General features: G+C 46.1%; 4 protein-coding genes across 4 annotated transcripts in view; 1 reads left to right on the plus strand and 3 right to left on the minus strand.

Moving 5' to 3' along the window:
- The window catches only part of LOC311341747 (uncharacterized protein), a gene marked incomplete at its 5' end in the record, with an annotated part of 386212 nt that extends 360415 nt beyond the window's left edge, over positions 1–25797 (minus strand). The window contains 10 exon segments of the mRNA XM_084466545.1: positions 1509–1575; positions 1737–2020; positions 10242–10308; positions 10473–10756; positions 18740–18803; positions 18971–19254; positions 19658–19724; positions 19902–20078; positions 25222–25303; positions 25724–25797. Of these exon segments, the coding sequence (XP_084322671.1) occupies positions 1509–1575; positions 1737–2020; positions 10242–10308; positions 10473–10756; positions 18740–18803; positions 18971–19254; positions 19658–19724; positions 19902–20078; positions 25222–25303; positions 25724–25797 (1450 nt within the window).
- LOC311341753 (uncharacterized protein) overlaps positions 1–27142 on the plus strand; it is a 361346-nt gene that overhangs the window by 327621 nt on the left and 6583 nt on the right. The gene's annotated exons all lie outside the window — the stretch shown is intronic.
- LOC311342347 (uncharacterized protein) lies at positions 7605–8801 on the minus strand (the record flags this gene model as incomplete). Its single annotated transcript, XM_084467195.1, has 2 exons — positions 7605–8471; positions 8640–8801. The coding sequence occupies 2 exons, from the start codon at positions 8799–8801 to the stop codon at positions 7605–7607; spliced, it is 1029 nt and encodes a 342-aa protein (XP_084323321.1).
- Positions 11811–17596, minus strand: LOC311342348 (uncharacterized protein; the record flags this gene model as incomplete). The annotated part of the gene is made up of 4 exons (XM_084467196.1): positions 11811–11903; positions 12206–12351; positions 16387–17033; positions 17202–17596. The coding sequence occupies 4 exons, from the start codon at positions 17594–17596 to the stop codon at positions 11811–11813; spliced, it is 1281 nt and encodes a 426-aa protein (XP_084323322.1).

The raw sequence follows: 27142 nt of genomic DNA on the forward strand, positions 1-27142 counted from the left end.
TCTTCATGCATTGGTCACAGCTGTAGGGCTTCTCCCCGGAGTGAGTCCTCATGTGGATCTTCAGGCTGCCTTTATCTTTGAAGCTCTTCACGCATTGGTCGCACCCGTACGGCTTCTCCCCGGAGTGAGTCCTCATGTGGATCTCAAGGCTGATTTTCTGTCTATAGCTCTTCACGCATTGGTCGCACCTGTAGGGCTTCTCCCTGGAGTGAATCGTCATGTGGATCGCAAGGTCGCCTTTCTGTGCATAGCTCTTCATGCATTGGTCACAGCTGTAGGGCTTCTCGTCGGGGTGGCTACACATGTGGATGGTTGTCTTGGTATTGTCGGGAAAACCTTTACCTAACGAGACACCAGGCCGGCCCTTGCGGCCGCCCCGATGCCCAGTCGGCTCCTCATGGTGGACGAGCCGCTCGCTGCAGTTCAGGCTCTTGGCCACGCTGCGGTCCGCAGACAGCGAGCTCAAGGCCTCCAGTTCAGATACGGTGTCATGGCCGTCCAGCGCCAGCGGGCCCTCCCCTTTTCCGTAGACACTCAGGATCCTCAGCTCCCCGTTGTGACTGGACTTGTGGGAGGAGCCAGGGGCGTCCACATGCAGACTCTCTGAGGTGGTGCCGCGCTGTGTGCTGCTGTCTCTAATGTCATTGCAGTCTTCTGCAGCGAGGAAAACAAAGACAGAGTAAGTAATTGTATTAACTTTGTGGCAACCCGAACCGTGGGCTAGTGGTGGACGGCGTGTGGCAGAGAGCACATCTTCACTCAATGCAATCAACAACTGGCCGGAGAGAGGAAAAGACCGGGCGGACATCTTAAAAGGAGACCGAGAACTCAACCCAGGGAGACGCAGGAACGACGACCCAGCAGAAGGCCGACGATACATTCTTTTACTCGTGTCTCTCGGAGGCCATAGTACAGTTTATGTATTTCCTGTTCAATGCCTTACCTGTGAATAAACGCCGACTATGGCTTTATTTGGAACCTCTGCACGGTACTTGCCGTGAGAACTCTTGTGGACCGGGTTGCCACAACTTATTATTTGCACAAAGGGTGTATGTACTTTGTACACACTTGTGTATTGGAAGAATTATATTTGGACATTCTTTCAAACTTCTATTTGTTGGTTATACCTTTTCCTTGTTCCCCTTGGGGGGGTCAAGGGTCAAAAGCTCCAGCTGAGAAGGCACCGCTACATCTCCCTCTTTTAAGGATGTGGGGAGGTCATAAAGACACAACCCAGGTCATCTGTAGTATCCTATCACCTGTTTTACCAATACTGTAGTTATATTGGGAATCAGAGCTGATCTCAGCATTCCTGACACCTGTCTGCCATGCAGAATATGTAAATCATTCTACTATAAACTGGAAGTAGTCCTTGTGTTTTAGCAGGGCTCTGGTCAAGATGCTTTTCAAAAAGAGGACCAGGCTCTTTAGCGCAGGTAGAATCTAGTACATTCTCAGTTGATCCAGGTCGTTTGCTTGCTTGCATAGATGTAATGTGTATTACTAACCTACAGCCGGCATGCCTCCACCAATATCCTCTTCAACCTTCACTGAAATAGTGTCTGGGGTCTGCTGCTTTCCACATGAAGGAAACACACATCAGACATATTCTTTCATTTGCACAGAATAGTTATCAATCCCCACTAACGACACATTGAGTCATAAAAGTGTGTGCTTTCTATGGGTGTGTGCTGGAGGTGTAACAGAGAATGGTGAATGAGAAGATGATTTCCAACCTGCACACTCAGCTCCTCACGGCAGACCAACTGCTTGCTGCTGTCCAGGCCCGTGGCCACGCTGTGGTCCGCAGACAGCGAGCTCAGGGCCTCCACTTCAGACGTGGTGAAGAGGGTGTCAAGGCCGTCCAGCGCCAGCGGGCCCTCCCCTTTTCCGAAGACGCTCAGGATCCTCAGCTCCCCGTTGTGACTGGACACGTGGGAGGAGCCAGGGGCGTCCACACGCAGACTCTCTGAGGTGGCGCCGCGCTGTGTGCTGCTGTCTCCAAAGGCATCGCAGTCTTCTGCAGAGAGGGGGAAAAAGACAGTAAGTAATTGTTTTGATACATCATTTGCACAAAAGGAGAAGTGTGTATTTGTACACGTGAAAGAAACTATTTAAATGCATGTGTATGCAACATTGACACATGCAACATTGACACAAACTCTGACACAGATTCAGAGTTTTGGAGAGGGATGTCTCCTCGTCCATGAACCAGCTCATGTGGCATCCGTCTCTAAACCCTTCTGGCCTCTTGACGGTTTCCATCTTTGAACTGCAACTCCCAAGTTTCACTTGTGTTTTATCAAGGCTCTGGTCATGATGCTTTTCCAAAGAGGATCAAGCTTTTTAGAGCAGGTAGAATCTAGTAAATTCTCAGTTGATCCAGGTTGTTTCCTTGCATAGATGCAATGTGTATTACTAACCTACAGCGGGCATGCCTCCACCAAGATCCTCTTCAACCTTGATTGAAATGGTGTCTGGGGTCTGCTGCTTTCAACATAAAGAAGGAAACACATCAGACATATTCTTTCATTTGCACAGAATAGTTATCAATCCCCACTAACGACACACTGAGTCATAAAGGTGTGTGCTTTCTATTGGTGTATGCTGGAGGTGTAACAGAGAAGGCCTCTCTTTTGGATGGTGAATGAGAAGATGATTTCCAACCTGCACACTCAGCTCCTCACGGCGGTCCAACCGCTCTCCACGCTCCAGGCCCGTGGCCACGCTGCGGTCCACAGACAGCGAGCTCAGGGCCTTCCCTTCGGACGTGGTGAAGAGGGGGTCATGGCCGTCCAGCGCCAGCGGGCCCTCCCCTTTTCCATAGACGCTCAGGATCCTCAGCTCCCCGTTGTGACTGGACATGTGGGAGGAGCCAGGGGCGTCCACATGCAGACTCTCTGAGGTGGCGCAGCACTGCGTGCTGCTGTCTCCAAAGTCTTCTGCCGAGAGGGGGAAAAAATACAGAAAGTCATTGTTTGCACAAAAGGAGAAGTGTAGTGAAAGAAACTATTTAAATGCATCTATGTAACATTGACACAGAATTTAAAATGTGTACTGCAGACACAGATTCAGTTTTTGGAGAGGGACGTCTCCTCGCTAGACTCAAACCTAAAGCGGGTGACCAGGTTGAGGATATTGAACGAACACCAGCGCAAAATTACCTGAGCACAACATGAACACAGCCTTGTTTTACTAATTTCAATTGATTATAACGCATCATATCCAACATCGGGGGTAACTACATCGCCATGTCTGTACTATACCAGAGTTCCAAGTGGGGGTGAGGCACCAAGTCTTTTCGCTCGGTTCTCCATCTAAACATTAGGGCTCAGTATACAATTTCACAAAACTTCATATCACATCATATTAACTTATAGCATCGTTGTGCACAAAACTACACCAGCTCACCTGTAAAATACACAGAACACATTCCTGTGTGCCGAAGAGGAGGATGCAGTCTTGCCGTAACGCTTCCCTGCGAGTCGCGATCTATGGAGACGAGGCCGGAGCGCTCCTGTGCTGCCGAGAGTCTGTGAGCGTTCGGAGTTCGGATGAACGCCTTGTCCGTGTGGGAGCGCTTCCGCTTTTTAATAGTGGCGAAGTCCCGCCCTTTTCCGGTAGACCCCAATGGGGCCTATGAGATCGTAAAATATGAATGGGTTTCAATGCAGAGAACGCAATCATTTTCTGGTCCCAGTCTTTATATGCCCCTGTTTGTGGATTTAAACGATAATTTTTGACGTCAAGAGTTTGACCGTGTATTGTGCAATTGTTCAGGTAAAAGCTGTGGAGAATACACAATGAGAGAGACTACATGTATGTGACGTCACGCTCCCTGCGACTGGCGTGAACAAGACCGACAATCTCCCCATCGGCATGACTGAAACTCCCCACATCCCCCTTAATTATTTTTATTTTTATTATTATTATTGTAATGGTTTTCACCTCTTTCGATGCTGCTATCCTCCCCTTGGTAAACCGCGGTGAGGTGGGGCAGAGAGGTCGCCATTGTCTGCACCAGAGTTCCACGTGCGGGTGGTGACGTATATCATTCGCGTCGAGAGCAGCTGTAGTTCACAAAGCGGCCTCACGCAAAACCTAACATTATCAAACTTCTTCGCGATTAATTGTATTTTCTTTGCATGAAAAATTATCAGCCATTCATACTGCTCCAGTGGTTAATATTTTAATGTTGAAATTGTTATTGGCGACAGTAGTTTGTAAGTAAGTAAGTTAAGTTAAAACAAATCAATCCATTCAAAATATAACCTATCATTACGTTGCAAAAAAAAATCGCACAGGTCTTTAAGATATATTTTTTGAATTTACATGATGAATGTATAAAAAGCAATACGGCACTAAATATTTCTGAAAACTTTCAAATAATTTCACTTCCATCTCCTCCGCAATTTTTTGAATACCCCGCGCAGCGTGTGAACACAAAGGATAGTGGGGTTTTTTTGCTCGTTGAGGATCCAACGATGCTGAAAATTCTCGGAATTCTCAAAATCAAAGGACGCGAAAAAGGTATGTTGAAAACGAGTGTTTTCAACATTGGAACAGTGCTTGGTGGCGTCCTTAAAAGGCGGTTGTTAAGCATTCTTCCTTCACGTTGGGCAACAGCTTGCAATCATGCATATATACGGACTAGATATCGCATTCGGCTGCTAAGCATGCGTCAACAATGCCGCCATCTTGCCGCGGGGTAACCACCTGAATGAATGAACGTCGAAGGGACAGAAGACCTTTCCCAATCACTCTACAACGCCTTATTTTAATGCAATATTCAAGCGGGTGCAAAGAAGGATAGGATCGTTCTGCCTGTTAAAGCCCTGGTGATACAAAACATAGCGCGCGGCTGCCCCCTAGTGGAGTGGCTGGGGCACTTACGAACAAACATAACACGAAACTGGTTGAATTCAGCACAGAACACCACATACCCACACCCGTCAGCCCCACACAACTATCTAGTCCCTCACTTTAGTTAATCTGTCCCTGGCAATTACATGACTTGGAACCCCTGTAGGCCTACACCTCTTGTAACTCTAGGTTCAGATATCCATCAACTCAATTTAAGGGTACAATAAGAGCATAGAGTCAAGACACTAGTGTGTCCGTTTTCCCTTCATCACACAACAATATAACACACAGAGATTTAACTTGATCCATTGGACCACGCATTGAAGTGTCTCACACAAAGTTGGGGACACAAAGTGTCTATGTGCATCAGGGAGATTAGACAGTTAAATGAGCAATGTCACCTTGCAAGTCTCTACTTGTTGTGGCTCTACCAGAGTAGTACAGTAGTATTGTCGAAGAAGTTCACAGGCATCTGACGGGCGAACAAGACATGATTAAGCTACTAAACATTTATAGTTGTTGTTGTTATTGTTTATTTGACAAACAACACCAAACAGTGTGAACAACAAGACTGATACACAGTCTTGTTGTGAGATCTCCCATGATGCTTTGTGCTATGTGTTGATGTGTCTCAAACAAAGTCAAATAGCTAATGGCTTGCTGCATACAAGTCTGGTGGGGTCAGACAGTAAACCAGGTCATGGTCCGGTCGTCAGTATGCCTATTAGGTATGAGTACCATACCTAATAGTCTATACAAATAATGTTTGCAACTATCCATTGTCCTTCAAATGTCCCTGTTCAAGCCGTTGCAAAGTGATCTGTGGAGATAGAGACATCTGGGCAAGTAAAATAGCAGTCTGGCCTTAATCATTTATAAGTAAGACATACATCTTACATCTCTCTTTTAATCAAGTGTTATTAGAGTGAAATATTATTGGAAAATAATAAAAAATAATAAAATATTACTTTTTACTAATTTAGAATGGAAACATAGAGGAAGAAATACCACCATGTATTTCTCTCCCATTGAATATTTTTCAACGTTTCAAATTGGAGAGGAAGGTATAGAGGCAGACAGAGAAAGACAAGGCCTGAGCTGGTATTGTGTATCCAGAAACATTGGCTTCCTGTTAGCCGCCTTCATTGACTTGCAGACCTACAGCTCCTCATGTGAGGGGAATCAACTTTTATTTTCCAAAGATTTCCAATGTGGACCGAATAGACGCTTATTCAAAACGAGTCTCAGTAACAACACATGATGCAGTTTGCAAGCAATTCTAGGAGTAGTTGTGTAGTTGTGAGTGGCGAGTATAGCTACTAGCTGGTTAGATGGTTAAGTCAAGGTATTAGGTTAGAGGTTATAGACAGCATCTGCTGTATATAGAGCTGAAAGGTATGTGAAACATTTCCACAATAAATTATCTAAAAACGACAAGAGCAATGTTTGTATCACTTGTTTTGTATCTGTGAAAATATGACCTCTGGTTGACTGATAGAATGGAAACATTACTAGCAACTGCAGCCATTTAAGAGGGAAATTAGAAGGTGGTTGGATATTTGCAAACATTATTTGTATAGACTATTAGGTACGGTACTTAGTTGGTACGGTACTTTTTTACTGATGACCCGAATGTGACGTGCTAATTTTACTGTCTGACCCTACCAGACTTATATGAAGTAAGCCATTAGCCAAATCACTTTGTGTGAGACGCGTCAACACGTTGCACAAAGGAGAACAGGAGCGGTGTGTGTGTGTGTGTGATAATGTTGTGTGGTGCAGGGGAAACAGACACACAAATGTCTCCATTTTTGGTTTACAGGGCTCATCTCTTAAACACATGCGGCCGCTGTCACTGTGGTTTGTTTTGATTTGACCATAGACAAAATGGAGGCAGACCGGGCAGAACTCATCACGATCATCTTAAATGTTGCTAAAATTATGCATCATATATTCTGTTGCATCCACAAAATCCGAAGCATCGATCGATGAAAGATTGGAGCATGAGTTAGAGACAAATAGAAGAAACAACGAAGAAGAACGGCGTCGCGAATGATGTTACCAGAGAAAGAGCATTTTTTTTCCCTTTATTTCATATGTAACAAACACTGGGACAAATGTAGTTGATTTGTGTTTAACTGAGAAAACAGGGACTGGAAGGACGGGACCCTATAATGTTCAGCTCACTGTTGTCAATAATAAAATATATTTTTTACAAAATTGCAGATTGTACATTGGCTACCTGACCTAAGAGTTTAAGATGAGTTTTTGTTTTACCAGAAGAATGTCATTGAGATTAAACATCTCTTCAAGTGACCTGGAAAAGACAGGCAGCAGTAGCCTACAGTCTCAGACTACACACAAAACATTAGAAAAATAAAACTGAATCAGTCGGCAGAACCGAACCGTACCGCACCTAACCGTACCGCTCCACTCGGTGGAAACGCGCCATAATGCTCTAAAATTAAATCTAATATTGTCCAACAAATAAGTGATTCTTCACAGATCAATTATTTACAACGATAAAAACAGAAAGCATGTCAAAAGTTGGAAAGCCTCTTTAACCATGATGAAAAAAAACCTACAGCAGTCATTTCAACGAATACAGGATAGAGATGTCAATCAAAGCGTCTCGTTGCCCAGTGTCAATGCACCCCACTGCCCGTGTGATTGAGAATGTGCACACGCAAAAGGCTCGGGTTGCTGAAGCTGGCCTTGCACTCCAGACACACGAAGGGCTTCTACCCGGAGTGAGTCCACATGTGGATCTTCAGGTGGGTGCTTTGACTGAAGCGCTTCGTGCATTGGTCACAGCTGTAGGGCTTCTCCCCGGAGTGAGTCCTCATGTGGATCTTCAGGTGGTCGCTTCGACTGAAGCGCTTCATGCATTGGTCACAGCTGTAGGGCATCTCCCCGGAATGAGTCCACATGTGGTTCTTCAGGTTGTCGCTTCGACTGAAGCGCTTCATGCATTGGTCACAGCTGTAAGGCTTCTCCCCGGAGTGAGACCTCATGTGGATCTTCAGGTGGTCGCTTCGACTGAAGCGCTTCATGCATTGGTCACAGCTGTAGGGCTTCTCCCCGGAGTGAGACCTCATGTGGGTCTTCAGGTGGATGCTTCGACTGAAGCGCTTCGTGCATTGGTCACAGCTGTAGGGCTTCTCCCCGGAGTGAGTCCTCATGTGGATCTTCAGGCTGCCTTTATCTTTGAAGCTCTTCACGCATTGGTCGAACCCGTACGGCTTCTCCCCGGAGTGAGTCCTCATGTGGATCTCAAGGCTGATTTTCTGTCTATAGCTCTTCACGCATTGGTCACAGCTGTAAGGCTTCTCCCCGGAGTGAGACCTCATGTGGCTCTTCAGGTGGGTGCTTTGACTGAAGCGCTTCGTGCATTGGTCACAGCTGTAGGGCTTCTCCCCGGAGTGAGACCTCATGTGGGTCTTCAGGTGGATGCTTCGACTGAAGCGCTTCGTGCATTGGTCACAGCTGTAGGGCTTCTCCCCGGAGTGAGTCCTCATGTGGATCTTCAGGCTGCCTTTATCTTTGAAGCTCTTCACGCATTGGTCGCACCCGTACGGCTTCTCCCCGGAGTGAGTCCTCATGTGGATCTCAAGGCTGATTTTCTGTCTATAGCTCTTCACGCATTGGTCGCACCTGTAGGGCTTCTCCCTGGAGTGAATCGTCATGTGGATCGCAAGGTCGCCTTTCTGTGCATAGCTCTTCATGCATTGGTCACAGCTGTAGGGCTTCTCCCCGGAGTGAGTCCATATGTGGATCTTCAGGTGGGTGCTTCGACTGAAGCGCTTCGTGCATTGGTCACAGCTGTAGGGCTTCTCCCCGGAGTGAGTCCTCATGTGGATCTTCAGGCTGCCTTTATCTTTGAAGCTCTTCACGCATTGGTCGCACCCGTACGGCTTCTCCCCGGAGTGAGTCCTCATGTGGATCTCAAGGCTGATTTTCTGTGCATAGCTCTTCACGCATTGGTCACAGCTGTAAGGCTTCTCCCCGGAGTGAGTCCTCATGTGGGTCTTCAGGTTGCTTTTATATCTGAAGCTCTTCACGCATTGGTCGCACCTGTAGGGCTTCTCCCTGGAGTGAGTCGTCATGTGGATCGCAAGGTCGCCTTTCTGTGCATAGCTCTTCATGCATTGGTCACAGCTGTAGGGCTTCTCGTCGGGGTGGCTACACATGTGGATGGTTGTCTTGGTATTGTCGGGAAAACCTTTACCTAACGAGACACCGGGCCGGCCCTTGCGGCTGCAGTTCAGGCTCTTGGCCACGCTGCGGTCCGCAGACAGCGAGCTCAAGGCCTCCAGTTCAGATACGGTGTCATGGCCGTCCAGCGCCAGCGGGCCCTCCCCTTTTCCGTAGACACTCAGGATCCGCAGCTCCCCGTTGTGACTGGACTTGTGGGAGGAGCCAGGGGCGTCCACATGCAGACTCTCTGAGGTTGTGCCGCGCTGTGTGCTGCGGTCTCTAATGTCATTGCAGTCTTCTGCAGCAAGGAAAACAACAGGACAGAGTAAGTAATTGTATTAACTTTGTGGCAACCCGAACCGTGGGCTAGTGGTGGACGGCGTGTACCGCCGCCATCCACTAGCCGGCGGCAGAGAGCACATCTTCACTCAATGCAATCAACAACTGGCCGGAGAGAGGAAAAGACCGGGCGGACATCTTAAAAGGAGACCGAGAACTCAACCCAGGGAGACGCAGGAACGACGACCCAGCAGAAGGCCGACGATACATTCTTTTACTCGTGTCTCTCGGAGGCCATAGTACAGTTTATGTATTTCCTGTTCAATGCCTTACCTGTGAATAAACGCCGACTATGGCTTTATTTGGAACCTCTGCATGGTACTTGCCGTGAGAACTCTTGTGGACCGGGTTGCCACAACTTATTATTTGCACAAAGGGATACTGTATGTACTTTGTACACACTTGTGTATTGGAAGAATTATATTTGGACATTCTTTCAAACTTCTATTTGTTGGTTATACCTTTTCCTTGTTCCCCTTGGGGGGGTCAAGGGTCAAAAGCTCCAGCTGAGAAGGCACCGCTACATCTCCCTCTTTTAAGGATGTGGGAACGTCATAAAGACACAACCCAGGTCATCTGTAGTTTCCTATCACCTGTTTTACCAATACTGTAGTTATATTGGGAATCAGAGCTGATCTCAGCATTCCTGACACCTGTCTGCCATGCAGAATATGTAAATCATTCTACTATAAACTGGAAGTAGTCCTTGTGTTTTAGCAGGGCTCTGGTCAAGATGCTTTTCAAAAAGAGGACCAGGCTCTTTAGCGCAGGTAGAATCTAGTACATTCTCAGTTGATCCAGGTCGTTTGCTTGCTTGCATAGATGTAATGTGTATTACTAACCTACAGCCGGCATGCCTCCACCAATATCCTCTTCAACCTTCACTGAAATAGTGTCTGGGGTCTGCTGCTTTCCACATGAAGAAGGAAACACACATCAGACATATTCTTTCATTTGCACAGAATAGTTATCAATCCCCACTAACGACACATTGAGTCATAAAAGTGTGTGCTTTCTATGGGTGTGTGCTGGAGGTGTAACAGAGAATGGTGAATGAGAAGATGATTTCCAACCTGCACACTCAGCTCCTCACGGCAGACCAACTGCTTGCTGCTGTCCAGGCCCGTGGCCACGCTGCGGTCCGCAGACAGCGAGCTCAGGGCCTCCACTTCAGACGTGGTGAAGAGGGTGTCAAGGCCGTCCAGCGCCAGCGGGCCCTCCCCTTTTCCGAAGACGTTCAGGATCCTCAGCTCCCCGTTGTGACTGGACATGTGTGAGGAGCCAGGGGCGTCCACACACAGACTCTCTGAGGTGGCGCCGCGCTGTGTGCTGCTGTCTCCAAAGGCATCGCAGTCTTCTACAGAGAGGGGGAAAAAAAAAACAGTAAGTAATTGTTTTGATACATCATTTGCACAAAAGGAGAAGTGTGTATTTGTACACGTGAAAGAAACTATTTAAATGCATGTGTATGCAACATTGACACATGCAACATTGACACAAACTCTGACACAGATTCAGAGTTTTGGAGAGGGATGTCTCCTCGTCCATGAACCAGCTCATGTGGCATCCGTCTCTAAACCCTTCTGGCCTCTTGACGGTTTCCATCTTTGAACTGCAACTCCCAAGTTTCACTTGTGTTTTATCAAGGCTCTGGTCATGATGCTTTTCCAAAGAGGATCAAGCTTTTTAGAGCAGGTAGAATCTAGTAAATTCTCAGTTGATCCAGGTTGTTTCCTTGCATAGATGCAATGTGTATTACTAACCTACAGCGGGCATGCCTCCACCAAGATCCTCTTCAACCTTGATTGAAATGGTGTCTGGGGTCTGCTGCTTTCCACATAAAGAAGGAAACACATCAGACATATTCTTTCATTTGCACAGAATAGTTATCAATCCCCACTAACGACACACTGAGTCATAAAGGTGTGTGCTTTCTATGGGTGTGTGCTGGAGGTGTAACAGAGAAGGCCTCTCTTTTGGATGGTGAATGAGAAGATGATTTCCAACCTGCACACTCAGCTCCTCACGGCGGTCCAACCGCTCTCCACACTCCAGGCCCGTGGCCACGCTGCGGTCCACAGACAGCGAGCTCAGGGCCTTCCCTTCAGACGTGGTGAAGAGGGTGTCATGGCCGTCCAGCGCCAGCGGGCCCTCCCCTTTTCCATAGACGCTCAGGATCCTCAGCTCCCCGTTGTGACTGGACACGTGGGAGGAGCCAGGGGCGTCCACATGCAGACTCTCTGAGGTGGCGCAGCACTGCGTGCTGCTGTCTCCAAAGTCTTCTGCCGAGAGGGGGAAAAAATACAGAAAGTCATTGTTTGCACAAAAGGAGAAGTGTAGTGAAAGAAACTATTTAAATGCATCTATGTAACATTGACACAGAATTTAAAATGTGTACTGCAGACACAGATTCAGTTTTTGGAGAGGGACGTCTCCTCGCTAGACTCAAACCTAAAGCGGGTGACCAGGTTGAGGATATTGAACGAACACCAGCGCAAAATTATCTGAGCACAACATGAACACAGCCTTGTTTTACTAATTTCAATTGATTATAACGCATAATATCCAACATCGGGGGTAACTACATCGCCATGTCTGTACTATACCAGAGTTCCAAGTGGGGGTGAGGCACCAAGTCTTTTCGCTCGGTTCTCCATCTAAACAGTAGGGCTCAGTATACAATTTCACAAAACTTCATATCACATCATATTAACTTATAGCATCGTTGTGCACAAAACTACACCAGCTCACCTGTAAAATACACAGAACACATTCCTGTGTGCCGAAGAGGAGGATGCAGTCTTGCCGTAACGCTTCCCTGCGAGTCGCGGTCTATGGAGACGAGGCCGGAGCGCTCCTGTGCTGCCGAGCGTCTGTGAGCGTTCGGAGTTCGGATGAACGCCTTGTCCGTGTGGGAGCGCTTCCGCTTTTTAATAGCGGCGAAGTCCCGCCCTTTTCCGGTAGACCCCAATGGGGCCTATGAGATCGTAAAATATGAATGGGTTTCAATGCAGAGAACGCAATCATTTTCTGGTCCCAGTCTTTATATGCCCCTGTTTGTGGATTTAAACGATCATTTTTGACGTCAAGAGTTTGACCGTGTATTGTGCAATTGTTCAGGTAAAAGCTGTGGAGAATACACAATGAGAGAGACTACATGTATGTGACGTCACGCTCCCTGCGACTGGCGTGAACAAGACCGACAATCTCCCCATCGGCATGACTGAAACTCCCCACATCCCCCTTAATTATTTTTATTTTTATTATTATTATTGTAATGGTTTTCACCTCTTTCGATGCTGCTATCCTCCCCTTGGTAAACCGCGGTGAGGTGGGGCAGAGAGGTCGCCATTGTCTGCACCAGAGTTCCACGTGCGGGTGGTGACGTATATCATTCGCGTCGAGAGCAGCTGTAGTTCACAAAGCGGCCTCACGCAAAACCTAACATTATCAAACTTCTTCGCGATTAATTGTATTTTCTTTGCATGAAAAATTATCAGCCATTCATACTGCTCCAGTGGTTAATATTTTAATGTTGAAATTGTTATTGGCGACAGTAGTTTGTAAGTAAGTAAGTTAAGTTAAAACAAATCAATCCATTCAAAATATAACCTATCATTACGTTGCAAAAAAAAAATCGCACAGGTCTTTTAAGATATATTTTTTGAATTTACATGATGAATGTATAAAAAGCAATACGGCACTAAATATTTCTGAAAACTTTCAAATCATTTCACTTCCATCTCCTCCGCAATTTTTTGAATACCCCGCGCAGCGTGTGAACACAAAGGATAGTGGGTTTTTTTGCTCGTTGAGGATCCAGCGATGCTGAAAATTCTCGGAATTCTCAAAATCAAAGGACGCGAAAAAGGTGCATTGGAACAGTGCTTGGTGGCGTCCTTAAAAGGCGGTTGTTAAGCATTCTTCCTTCACGTTGGGCAACAGCTTGCAATCATGCATATATACGGACTAGATATCGCATTCGGCTGCTAAGCATGCGTCAACAATGCCGCCATCTTGCCGCGGGGTAACCACCTGAATGAATGAACGTCGAAGGGACAGAAGACCTTTCCCAATCACTCTACAACGCCTTATTTTAATGCAATATTCAAGCGGGTGCAAAGAAGGATAGGATCGTTCTGCCTGTTAAAGCCCTGGTGATACAAAACATAGCGCGCGGCTGCCCCCTAGTGGAGTGGCTGGGGCACTTACGAACAAACATAACACGAAACTGGTTGAATTCAGCACAGAACACCACATACCCACACCCGTCAACCCCACACAACTATCTAGTCCCTCACTTTAGTTAACCTGTCCCTGGCAATTACATGACTTGGAACCCCTGTAGGCCTACACCTCTTGTAACTCTAGGTTCAGATATCCATCAACTCAATTTAAGGGTACAATAAGAGCATAGAGTCAAGACACTAGTGTGTCCGTTTTCCCTTCATCACACAACAATATAACACACAGAGATTTAACTTGATCCATTGGACCACGCATTGAAGTGTCTCACACAAAGTTGGGGACACAAAGTGTCTATGTGCATCAGGGAGATTAGACAGTTAAATGAGCAATGTCACCTTGCAAGTCTCTACTTGTTGTGGCTGTACCAGAGTAGTACAGTAGTATTGTCGAAGAAGTTCACAGGCATCTGACGGGCGAACAAGACATGATTAAGCTACTAAACATTTATAGTTGTTGTTGTTATTGTTTATTTGACAAACAACACCAAACAGTGTGAACAACAAGACTGATACACAGTCTTGTTGTGAGATCTCCCATGATGCTTTGTGCAATGTGTTGATGTGTCTCAAACAAAGTCATTTAGCTAATGGCTTGCTGCATACAAGTCTGGTGGGGTCAGACAGTAAACCAGGTCATGGTCCGGTCGTCAGTATGCCTATTAGGTATGAGTACCATACCTAATAGTCTATACAAATAATGTTTGCAACTATCCATTGTCCTTCAAATGTCCCTGTTCAAGCCGTTGCAACGTGATCTGTGGAGATAGACATCTGGGCAAGTAAAATAGCAGTCTGGCCTTAATCATTTATAAGTAAGACATACATCTTACATCTCTCTTTTAATCAAGTGTTATTAGAGTGAAATATTATTGGAAAATAATAAAAAATAATAAAATATTACTTTTTACTCATTTAGAATGGAAACATAGAGGAAGAAATACCACCATGTATTTCTCTCCCATTGAATATTTTTCAACGTTTCAAATTGGAGAGGAAGGTATAGAGGCAGACAGAGAAAGACAAGGCCTGAGCTGGTATTGTGTATCCAGAAACATTGGCTTCCTGTTAGCCGCCTTCATTGACTTGCAGACCTACAGCTCCTCATGTGAGGGGAATCAACTTTTATTTTCCAAAGATTTCCAATGTGGACCGAATAGACGCTTATTCAAAACGAGTCTCAGTAACAACACATGATGCAGTTTGCAAGCAATTCTAGGAGTAGTTGTGTAGTTGTGAGTGGCGAGTATAGCTACTAGCTGGTTAGATGGTTAAGTCAAGGTATTAGGTTAGAGGTTATAGACAGCATCTGCTGTATATAGAGCTGAAAGGTATGTGAAACATTTCCACAATAAATTATCTAAAAACGACAAGAGCAATGTTTGTATCACTTGTTTTGTATCTGTGAAAATATGACCTCTGGTTGACTGATAGAATGGAAACATTACTAGCAACTGCAGCCATTTAAGAGGGAAATTAGAAGGTGGTTGGATATTTGCAAACATTATTTGTATAGACTATTAGGTACGGTACTTAGTTGGTACGGTACTTTTTTACTGATGACCCGAATGTGACGTGCTAATTTTACTGTCTGACCCTACCAGACTTATATGAAGTAAGCCATTAGCCAAATCACTTTGTGTGAGACGCGTCAACACGTTGCACAAAGGAGAACAGGAGCGGTGTGTGTGTGTGTGTGATAATGTTGTGTGGTGCAGGGGAAACAGACACACAAATGTCTCCATTTTTGGTTTACAGGGCTCATCTCTTAAACACATGCGGCCGCTGTCACTGTGGTTTGTTTTGATTTGACCATAGACAAAATGGAGGCAGACCGGGCAGAACTCATCACGATCATCTTAAATGTTGCTAAAATTATGCATCATATATTCTGTTGCATCCACAAAATCCGAAGCATCGATCGATGAAAGATTGGAGCATGAGTTAGAGACAAATAGAAGAAACAACGAAGAAGAACGGCGTCGCGAATGATGTTACCAGAGAAAGAGCATTTTTTTTCCCTTTATTTCATATGTAACAAACACTGGGACAAATGTAGTTGATTTGTGTTTAACTGAGAAAACAGGGACTGGAAGGACGGGACCCTATAATGTTCAGCTCACTGTTGTCAATAATAAAATATATTTTTTACAAAATTGCAGATTGTACATTGGCTACCTGACCTAAGAGTTTAAGATGAGTTTTTGTTTTACCAGAAGAATGTCATTGAGATTAAACATCTCTTCAAGTGACCTGGAAAAGACAGGCAGCAGTAGCCTACAGTCTCAGACTACACACAAAACATAAAAAATAAATAGAAAAATAAAACTGAATCAGTCGGCAGAACCGAACCGTACCGCTCCACTCGGTGGAAACGCGCCATAATGCTCTAAAATTAAATCTAATATTGTCCAACAAATAAGTGATTCTTCACAGATCAATTATTTACAACGATAAAAACAGAAAGCATGTCAAAAGTTGGAAAGCCTCTTTAACCATGATGAAAAAAAACCTACAGCAGTCATTTCAACGAATACAGGATAGAGATGTCAATCAAAGCGTCTCGTTGCCCAGTGTCAATGCACCCCACTGCCCGTGTGATTGAGAATGTGCACACGCAAAAGGCTCGGGTTGCTGAAGCTGGCCTTGCACTCCAGACACACGAAGGGCTTCTACCCGGAGTGAGTCCTCATGTGGATCTTCAGGTGGTCGCTTCGACTGAAGCGCTTCATGCATTGGTCACAGCTGTAGGGCATCTCCCCGGAATGAGTCCACATGTGGTTCTTCAGGTTGTCGCTTCGACTGTAGCTCTTCATGCATTGGTCACAGCTGTAGGGCTTCTCCCCGGAGTGAGACCTCATGTGGGTCTTCAGGTGGGTGCTTCGACTGTAGCTCTTCATGCATTGGTCACAGCTGTAGGGCTTCTCCCCGGAGTGAGTCCTCATGTGGATCTTCAGGCTGCCTTTATCTTTGAAGCTCTTCACGCATTGGTCGCACCCGTACGGCTTCTCCCCGGAGTGAGTCCTCATGTGGATCTCAAGGCTGATTTTCTGTCTATAGCTCTTCACGCATTGGTCACAGCTGTAAGGCTTCTCCCCGGAGTGAGACCTCATGTGGATCTTCAGGTGGCCGCTTCGACTGAAGCGCTTCATGCATTGGTCACAGCTGTAGGGCTTCTCCCCGGAGTGAGACCTCATGTGGGTCTTCAGGTGGATGCTTCGACTGAAGCGCTTCGTGCATTGGTCACAGCTGTAGGGCTTCTCCCCGGAGTGAGTCCTCATGTGGATCTTCAGGCTGCCTTTATCTTTGAAGCTCTTCACGCATTGGTCGCACCCGTACGGCTTCTCCCCGGAGTGAGTCCTCATGTGGATCTCAAGGCTGATTTTCTGTCTATAGCTCTTCACGCATTGGTCGCACCTGTAGGGCTTCTCCCTGGAGTGAATCGTCATGTGGATCGCAAGGTCGCCTTTCTGTGCATAGCTCTTCATGCATTGGTCACAGCTGTAGGGCTTCTCCCCGGAGTGAGTCCATATGTGGATCTTCAGGTGGGTGCTTCGACTGAAGCGCTTCGTGCATTGGTCACAGCTGTAGGGCTTCTCCCCGGAGTGAGTCCTCATGTGGATCTTCAGGCTGCCTTTATCTTTGAAGCTCTTCACGCATTGGTCGCACCCGTACGGCTTCTCCCCGGAGTGAGTCCTCATGTGGATCTCAAGGCTGATTTTCTGTGCATAGCTCTTCACGCATTGGTCACAGCTGTAAGGCTTCTCCCCGGAGTGAGTCCTCATGTGGGTCTTCAGGTTGCTTTTATATCTGAAGCTCTTCACGCATTGGTCGCACCTGTAGGGCATCTCCCTGGAGTGAGTCGTCATGTGGATCGCAAGGTCGCCTTTCTGTGCATAGCTCTTCATGCATTGGTCACAGCTGTAGGGCTTCTCGTCGGGGTGGCTACACATGTGGATGGTTGTCTTGGTATTGTCGGGAAAACCTTTACCTAACGAGCTGCGGTCCGCAGACAGCGAGCTCAAGGCCTCCAGTTCAGATACGGTGTCATGGCCGTCCAGCGCCAGCGGGCCCTCCCCTTTTCCGTAGACACTCAGGATCCGCAGCTCCCCGTTGTGACTGGACTTGTGGGAGGAGCCAGGGGCGTCCACATGCAGACTCTCTGAGGTTGTGCCGCGCTGTGTGCTGCGGTCTCTAATGTCATTGCAGTCTTCTGCAGCAAGGAAAACAACAGGACAGAGTAAGTAATTGTATTAACTTTGTGGCAACCCGAACCGTGGGCTAGTGGTGGACGGCGTGTACCGCCGCCATCCACTAGCCGGCGGCAGAGAGCACATCTTCACTCAATGCAATCAACAACTGGCCGGAGAGAGGAAAAGACCGGGCGGACATCTTAAAAGGAGACCGAGAACTCAACCCAGGGAGACGCAGGAACGACGACCCAGCAGAATGCCGACGATACATTCTTTTACTCGTGTCTCTCGGAGGCCATAGTACAGTTTATGTATTTCCTGTTCAATGCCTTACCTGTGAATAAACGCCGACTATGGCTTTATTTGGAACCTCTGCATGGTACTTGCCGTGAGAACTCTTGTGGACCGGGTTGCCACAACTTATTATTTGCACAAAGGGATACTGTATGTACTTTGTACACACTTGTGTATTGGAAGAATTATATTTGGACATTCTTTCAAACTTCTATTTGTTGGTTATACCTTTTCCTTGTTCCCCTTGGGGGGGTCAAGGGTCAAAAGCTCCAGCTGAGAAGGCACCGCTACATCTCCCTCTTTTAAGGATGTGGGAACGTCATAAAGACACAACCCAGGTCATCTGTAGTTTCCTATCACCTGTTTTACCAATACTGTAGTTATATTGGGAATCAGAGCTGATCTCAGCATTCCTGACACCTGTCTGCCATGCAGAATATGTAAATCATTCTACTATAAACTGGAAGTAGTCCTTGTGTTTTAGCAGGGCTCTGGTCAAGATGCTTTTCAAAAAGAGGACCAGGCTCTTTAGCGCAGGTAGAATCTAGTACATTCTCAGTTGATCCAGGTCGTTTGCTTGCTTGCATAGATGTAATGTGTATTACTAACCTACAGCCGGCATGCCTCCACCAATATCCTCTTCAACCTTCACTGAAATAGTGTCTGGGGTCTGCTGCTTTCCACATGAAGAAGGAAACACACATCAGACATATTCTTTCATTTGCACAGAATAGTTATCAATCCCCACTAACGACACATTGAGTCATAAAAGTGTGTGCTTTCTATGGGTGTGTGCTGGAGGTGTAACAGAGAATGGTGAATGAGAAGATGATTTCCAACCTGCACACTCAGCTCCTCACGGCAGACCAACTGCTTGCTGCTGTCCAGGCCCGTGGCCATGCTGTGGTCCGCAGACAGCGAGCTCAGGGCCTCCACTTCAGACGTGGTGAAGAGGGTGTCAAGGCCGTCCAGCGCCAGCGGGCCCTCCCCTTTTCCGAAGACGCTCAGGATCCTCAGCTCCCCGTTGTGACTGGACATGTGGGAGGAGCCAGGGGCGTCCACACGCAGACTCTCTGAGGTGGCGCCGCGCTGTGTGCTGCTGTCTCCAAAGGCATCGCAGTCTTCTGCAGAGAGGGGGAAAAAGACAGTAAGTAATTGTTTTGATACATCATTTGCACAAAAGGAGAAGTGTGTATTTGTACACGTGAAAGAAACTATTTAAATGCATGTGTATGCAACATTGACACATGCAACATTGACACAAACTCTGACACAGATTCAGAGTTTTGGAGAGGGATGTCTCCTCGTCCATGAACCAGCTCATGTGGCATCCGTCTCTAAACCCTTCTGGCCTCTTGACGGTTTCCATCTTTGAACTGCAACTCCCAAGTTTCACTTGTGTTTTATCAAGGCTCTGGTCATGATGCTTTTCCAAAGAGGATCAAGCTTTTTAGAGCAGGTAGAATCTAGTAAATTCTCAGTTGATCCAGGTTGTTTCCTTGCATAGATGCAATGTGTATTACTAACCTACAGCGGGCATGCCTCCACCAAGATCCTCTTCAACCTTGATTGAAATGGTGTCTGGGGTCTGCTGCTTTCCACATAAAGAAGGAAACACATCAGACATATTCTTTCATTTGCACAGAATAGTTATCAATCCCCACTAACGACACACTGAGTCATAAAGGTGTGTGCTTTCTATGGGTGTGTGCTGGAGGTGTAACAGAGAAGGCCTCTCTTTTGGATGGTGAATGAGAAGATGATTTCCAACCTGCACACTCAGCTCCTCACGGCGGACCAACCGCTCTCCACGCTCCAGGCCCGTGGCCACGCTGCGGTCCACAGACAGCGAGCTCAGGGCCTTCCCTTCGGACGTGGTGAAGAGGGGGTCATGGCCGTCCAGCGCCAGCGGGCCCTCCCCTTTTCCATAGACGCTCAGGATCCTCAGCTCCCCGTTGTGACTGGACACGTGGGAGGAGCCAGGGGCGTCCACATGCAGACTCTCTGAGGTGGCGCAGCACTGCGTGCTGCTGTCTCCAAAGTCTTCTGCCGAGAGGGGGAAAAAATACAGAAAGTCATTGTTTGCACAAAAGGAGAAGTGTAGTGAAAGAAACTATTTAAATGCATCTATGTAACATTGACACAGAATTTAAAATGTGTACTGCAGACACAGATTCAGTTTTTGGAGAGGGACGTCTCCTCGCTAGACTCAAACCTAAAGCGGGTGACCAGGTTGAGGATATTGAACGAACACCAGCGCAAAATTACCTGAGCACAACATGAACACAGCCTTGTTTTACTAATTTCAATTGATTATAACGCATCATATCCAACATCGGGGGTAACTACATCGCCATGTCTGTACTATACCAGAGTTCCAAGTGGGGGTGAGGCACCAAGTCTTTTCGCTCGGTTCTCCATCTAAACATTAGGGCTCAGTATACAATTTCACAAAACTTCGTATCACATCATATTAACTTATAGCATCGTTGTGCACAAAACTACACCAGCTCACCTGTAAAATACACAGAACACATTCCTGTGTTCCGAAGAGGAGGATGCAGTCTTGCCGTAACGCTTCCCTGCGAGTCGCAGTCTATGGAGACGAGGCTGGAGCGCTCCTGTGCTGCCGAGCGTCTGTGAGCGTTCGGAGTTCGGATGAACGCCTTGTCCGTGTGGGAGCGCTTCCGCTTTTTAATAGTGGCGAAGTCCCGCCCTTTTCCGGTAGACCCCAATGGGGCCTATGAGATCGTAAAATATGAATGGGTTTCAATTCAGAGAACGCAATCATTTTCTGGTCCCAGTCTTTATATGCCCCTGTTTGTGGATTTAAACGATAATTTTTGACGTCAAGAGTTTGACCGTGTATTGTGCAATTGTTCAGGTAAAAGCTGTGGAGAATACACAATGAGAAAGACTACGTGTATGTGACGTCACGCTCCCTGCGACTGGCGTGAACAAGACCGACAATCTCCCCATCGGCATGACTGAAACTCCCCACATCCCCCTTAATTATTTTTATTTATATTATTATTATTGTAATGGTTTTCACCTCTTTCGATGCTGCTATCCTCCCCTTGGAAAACCGCGGTGAGGTTGGGCAGAGAGATCGCTATTGTCTGCACCAGAGTTCCACGTGCGGGTGGTGACGTATATCATTCGCGTCGAGAGCAGCTGTAGTTCACAAAGCGGCCTCACGCAAAACCTAACATTATCAAACTTCTTCGCGATTAATTGTATTTTCTTTGCATGAAAAATTATCAGCCATTTATACTGCACCAGTGGTAAATATTTTAATGTTGAAATTCTTATTGGCGACAGTAGTTTGTAAGTAAGTAAGTTAAGTTAAAACAAATCAATCCATTCAAAATATAACCTATCATTACGTTGCAAAAAAAAAATCGCACAGGTCTTTAAGATATATTTTTTGAATTTACATGATGAATGTATAAAAAGCAATACGGCACTAAATATTTCTGAAAACTTTCAAATCATTTCACTTCCATCTCCTCCGCAATTTTTTGAATACCCCGCGCAGCGTGTGAACACAAAGGATAGTGGGTTTTTTTGCTCGTTGAGGATCCAGCGATGCTGAAAATTCTCGGAATTCTCAAAATCAAAGGACGCGAAAAAGGTGCATTGGAACAGTGCTTGGTGGCGTCCTTAAAAGGCGGTTGTTAAGCATTCTTCCTTCACGTTGGGCAACAGCTTGCAATCATGCATATATACGGACTAGATATCGCATTCGGCTGCTAAGCATGCGTCAACAATGCCGCCATCTTGCCGCGGGGTAACCACCTGAATGAATGAACGTCGAAGGGACAGAAAACCTTTCCCATCACTCTACAACGCCATATTTGAATGCAATATTCAAGCGGGTGCAAAGAAGGATAGGATCGTTCTGCCTGTTAAAGCCCTGGTGATACAAAACATAGCGCGCGGCTGCCCCCTAGTGGAGTGGCTGGGGCACTTACGAACAAACATAACACGAAACTGGTTGAATTCAGCACAGAACACCACATACCCACACCCGTCAACCCCACACAACTATCTAGTCCCTCACTTTAGTTAACCTGTCCCTGGCAATTACATGACTTGGAACCCCTGTAGGCCTACACCTCTTGTAACTCTAGGTTCAGATATCCATCAACTCAATTTAAGGGTACAATAAGAGCATAGAGTCAAGACACTTGTGTGTCCGTTTTCCCTTCATCACACAACAATATAACACACAGAGATTTAACTTGATCCATTGGACCACGCATTGAAGTGTCTCACACAAAGTTGGGGACACAAAGTGTCCATGTGCATCAGGGAGATTAGACAGTTAAATGAGCAATGTCACCTTGCAAGTCTCTACTTGTTGTGGCAGTACCAGAGTAGTACAGTAGTATTGTCGAAGAAGTTCACAGGCATCTGACGGGCGAACAAGACATGATTAAGCTACTAAACATTTATAGTTGTTGTTATTGTTTATTTGACAAACAACAACAAACTGTGTGAACAACAAGACTGATACACAGTCTTGTTGTGAGATCTCTCATGATGCTTTGTGCAATGTGTTGATGTGTCTCATACAAAGTCATTTAGCTAATGGCTTGCTGCATACAAGTCTGGTGGGGTCAGACAGTAAACCAGGTCATGGTTCGGTCGTCAGTATGCCTATTAGGTATGAGTACCATACCTAATAGTCTATACAAATAATGTTTGCAACTATCCATTGTCCTTCAAATGTCCCTGTTCAAGCCGTTGCAAAGTGATCTGTGGAGATAGAGACATCTGGGCAAGTAAAATAGCAGTCTGGCCTTAATCATTTATAAGTAAGACATACATCTTACATCTCTCTTTTAATCAAGTGTTATTAGAGTGAAATATTATTGGAAAATAATAAAATATTACTTTTTACTAATTTAGAATGGAAACATAGAGGAAGAAATACCACCATGTATTTCTCTCCCATTGAATATTTTTCAACGTTTCAAATTGGAGAGGAAGGTATAGAGGCAGACAGAGAAAGACAAGGCCTGAGCTGGTAATTAAAAAGTATATTTATTATATTATCAGAATGATATTAGTGCCAACAGTGGCAAACCACGACCCTAGACGGTGTGTTTTAAGTGGGATACCGTTAAAGGGATACACAGAGATATCTGTAAATTGGCATTTGCCAGTCTTATCCGGAATCAGACGAGTTTTTTGATTCAAAATTCAGAATTGTGTATCCAGAAACATTGGCTTCCTGTTAGCCGCCTTCATTCACTTGCAGACCTACAGCTCCTCATGTGAGGGGAATCAACTTTTATTTTCCAAAGATTTCCAATGTGGACTAACCGTACCGCTCCACTCGGTGGAAACGCGCCATAATCCTCTAAAATTAAATCTAATATTGTCCAACAAATAAGTGATTCTTCACAGATATCAATTATTTACAACGATAAAAACAGAAAGCGTGTCAAAAGTTGGAAAGCCTCTTTAACCATGATGAAAAAAAACCTACAGCAGTCATTTCAACGAATACAGGATAGAGGTGTCAATCAAAGCGTCTCGTTGCCCAGTGTCAATGCACCCCACTGCCCGTATGATTGAGAATGTGCACACGCAAAAGGCTCGGGTTGCTGAAGCTGGCCTTGCACTCCAGACACACGAAGGGCTTCTCCCCGAAGTGAGTCCACATGTGGCTCTTCAGGTGGTCGCTTCGACTGAAGCGCTTCGTGCATTGGTCACAGCTGTAGGGCTTCTCCCCGGAGTGAGACCTCATGTGGGTCTTCAGGTGGGTGCTTCGACTGAAGCGCTTCGTGCATTGGTCGCACCCGTACGGCTTCTCCCCGGAGTGAGTCCTCATGTGGATCTTCAGGCTGCAGCTCTGGCTAAAGCGCTTCATGCATTGGTCACAGCTGTAGGGCTTCTCCCCGGAGTGAGTCCTCATGTGGATCTTCAGGCTGGAGCTATGTCCGAAGCGCTTCGTGCATTGGTCACAGCTGTAGGGCTTCTCCCCGGAGTGAGTCCTCATGTGCCTCCTCAGGTTGCCTTTATTTTGAAAGCGCTTCATGCATTGGTCGCACCTGTACGGCTTCTTGACGGTGTAGCTACTCATGTGGACGGTTGTCTTGGTATTGTCGGGAAAATCTTTGCATAACAAGACACGGAGCCAGCCCTTGCGGCCGCCCCGATGCCCGGTCAGCTCCTTATGGTGGACAAGCTGCTCACTGCAGTCTTCTGCAGAGAGGAAAACAAAGAAACAGAAAGTAATTGTATTAACTTATTATTTGCACAAAGGGATACTGTATGTACTTTGTACACACTTGTGTATTGGAAGAATTATATTTGGACACTTTATTTCAAACTTATATTTGTTGATTATACCTTTTCCTTGTTCCCCTTGGGGGGGGGTCAAGGGTCAAAGGCTCCAGCTGAGAAGGCACCGCTACATCTCCCCCTTTTAAGGATGTGGGGAGGTCATAAAGACACAACCCAGGTCATCTGTAGTTTCCTATCAACTGTTTTACCAATACTGTAGTTATATTGGGAATCAGAGCTGATCTCAGCATTACTGACACCTGTCTGCCATGAAGAAGATGTAAATCATTCTACTATAAACTGTATGTAGTCCTTGTGTTTTAGCAGGGCTCTGGTCCTGATGCGCTTTCAAAAGAGGACCAGGCTCTTTAGCGCAGGTAGAATCTAATACATTCTCAGTTGATCCAGGTCGTTTGCTTGCTTGCAATGTGATGCAATGTGTATTACTAACCTACAGCGGGCATGCCTCCACCAAGATCCTCTTCAACCTTGATTGAAATGGTGTCTGGGGTCTGCTGCTTTCCATATAAAGAAGGAAACACATCAGACATATTCTTTCATTTGCACAGAATAGTTATCAATCCCCATTAACGATACATTCAATCATAAAGGTGTGTGCTTTCTATTGGTGTGTGGTGGAGGTGTAACAGAGAAGGCCTCTCTTTTGGATGGTGAATGAGAAGATGATTTCCAACCTGAACACTCAGCTCCTCATGGCGGACCAACCACTCTCCACGCTCCAGGCCCGTGGCCAGCGGGCCCTCCCCTTTTCCGAAGACACTCAGGATCCTCAGCTCCCCGTTGTGACTGGACATGTGGGAGGAGCCAGGGGCGTCCACATGCAGACTCTCTGAGGTGGCGCCGCGCTGCGTGCTGCTGTATCTAAACGCATCGCAGTGTTCTGCAGAGAGGGGGTAAAAAGACAAAGTAATTGTTTTGATACATCATTTGCACAAAAGGAGAAGTGTGTATTTGTACACGTGAAAGAAACTATTTAAATGCATGTGTATGCAACATTTACACAGAGGGTTTAAAATGTGCACTGCAGACACAGATTCAGAGTTTTGGAGAGGGATGTCTCCTCCTTCATGAACCAGCTCATGTGACATCCGTCTCTAAACCCTTCTGGCCTCTTGACTGTTTCCATCTTTTGCAACTCCTAAGTTGGACTCGTGTTTTATCAGGCTCTGGTCATGATGCTTTTCCAAAGAGGACCAGGCTTTTTAGCGCAGGTAGAATCTAGTACATTCTCAGTTGATCCAGGTCGTTTCCTTGCATAGATGCAATGTGTATTACTAACCTACAGCGGGCATGCCTCCACCAAGATCCTCTTCAACCTTGATTGAAATGGTGTCTGGGGTCTGCTGCATTCCACATAAAGAAAGAAACACACATCAGACATATTCTTTCATTTGCACAGAATAGTTATCAATCCCCACTAATGACACACTGAGTCATAAAGGTGTGTGCTGGAGGTGCAACAGAGAAGGCCTCTCTTTTGGATGGTGAATGAGAAGATGATTTCCAACCTGCACACTCAGCTCCTCACGGCGGTCCAACCGCTCTCCACGCTCCAGGCCCGTGGCCACGCTGCGGTCCACAGACAGCGAGCTCAGGGCCTTCCCTTCGGACGTGGTGAAGAGGGTGTCAAGGCCGTCCAGCGCCAGCGGGCCCTCCCCTTTTCCATAGACGCTCAGGATCCTCAGCTCCCCGTTGTGACTGGACATGTGAGAGGAGCCAGGGGCGTCCACATGCAGACTCTCTGAGGTGGCGCAGCACTGCGTGCTACGGTCTCCAAAGTCTTCTGCAGAGAGGGGGAAAAAATACAGAAAGTCATTGTTTGCACAAAAGGAGAAGTGTAGTGAAAGAAACGATTTAAATGCATCTATGTAACATTGACACAGGATTTAAAATGTGTACTGCAGACACAGATTCAGTTTTTGGAGAGGGACGTCTCCTCCCTAGACTCAAACCTAAAGCGGATGACCAGGTTGAGGACATTGAACGAACACCAGCGCAAAATTATCTGAGCACAACATGAACACAGCCTTGTTTTACTAATTTCAATTGATTATAACACATAATATCCAACATCGGGGGTAACTACATCGCCATGTCTGTACTATACCAGAGTTCCAAGTGGGGGTGGTGATGTGTATCATTCGCGTCAAGAGCAGCGAAGAGCTGTAGTTCACAAAGCGGCCTCACACAAAACCTAACATTATCAAACTTCTTTGCAATAAATTGTAGTTTTCTTTACATTAAAAATTATAATTTAAATCCACAAACATCATATGTGCATATAAAGACTGGGACCAGAAAATAATTACTTTCTCTCCATTGAAACCCAGTCATATTTTACGATCTCATAGGTCCCATGGGGACCACCGGAAAAGGCGGGACTTCGGCACTCTATAGACCACTAGACCACTTCATAGCTAAAGTCGCTGAACTTACCCTCAGATTCAAGTCTGCGTTTCTTTATCTGCCTCTCTGGCTGGGGAGGGCGATTGTATCCCAACCACAACTCTGGGAAAGGATTATTCTTGGTTGTTTTTTTTGTCAACAAAGTGATAGGAACAACCAAAAACATTGCGGGGTGGTTTCTTTACGTTCAATGCCTTCAGCCAGGTCCTTGAGTTAAAGTCGGTATCAGGCTTGCGAAAAAAATGAAAACAATGGAGCGCATGGACATTGCCTCTTCGTAGCTGGTTT

The sequence above is a fragment of the Micromesistius poutassou genome, assembly GCF_964030765.1.
Source record: "Micromesistius poutassou genome assembly, chromosome: 4".
Classification (NCBI taxonomy): domain Eukaryota; kingdom Metazoa; phylum Chordata; class Actinopteri; order Gadiformes; family Gadidae; genus Micromesistius; species Micromesistius poutassou.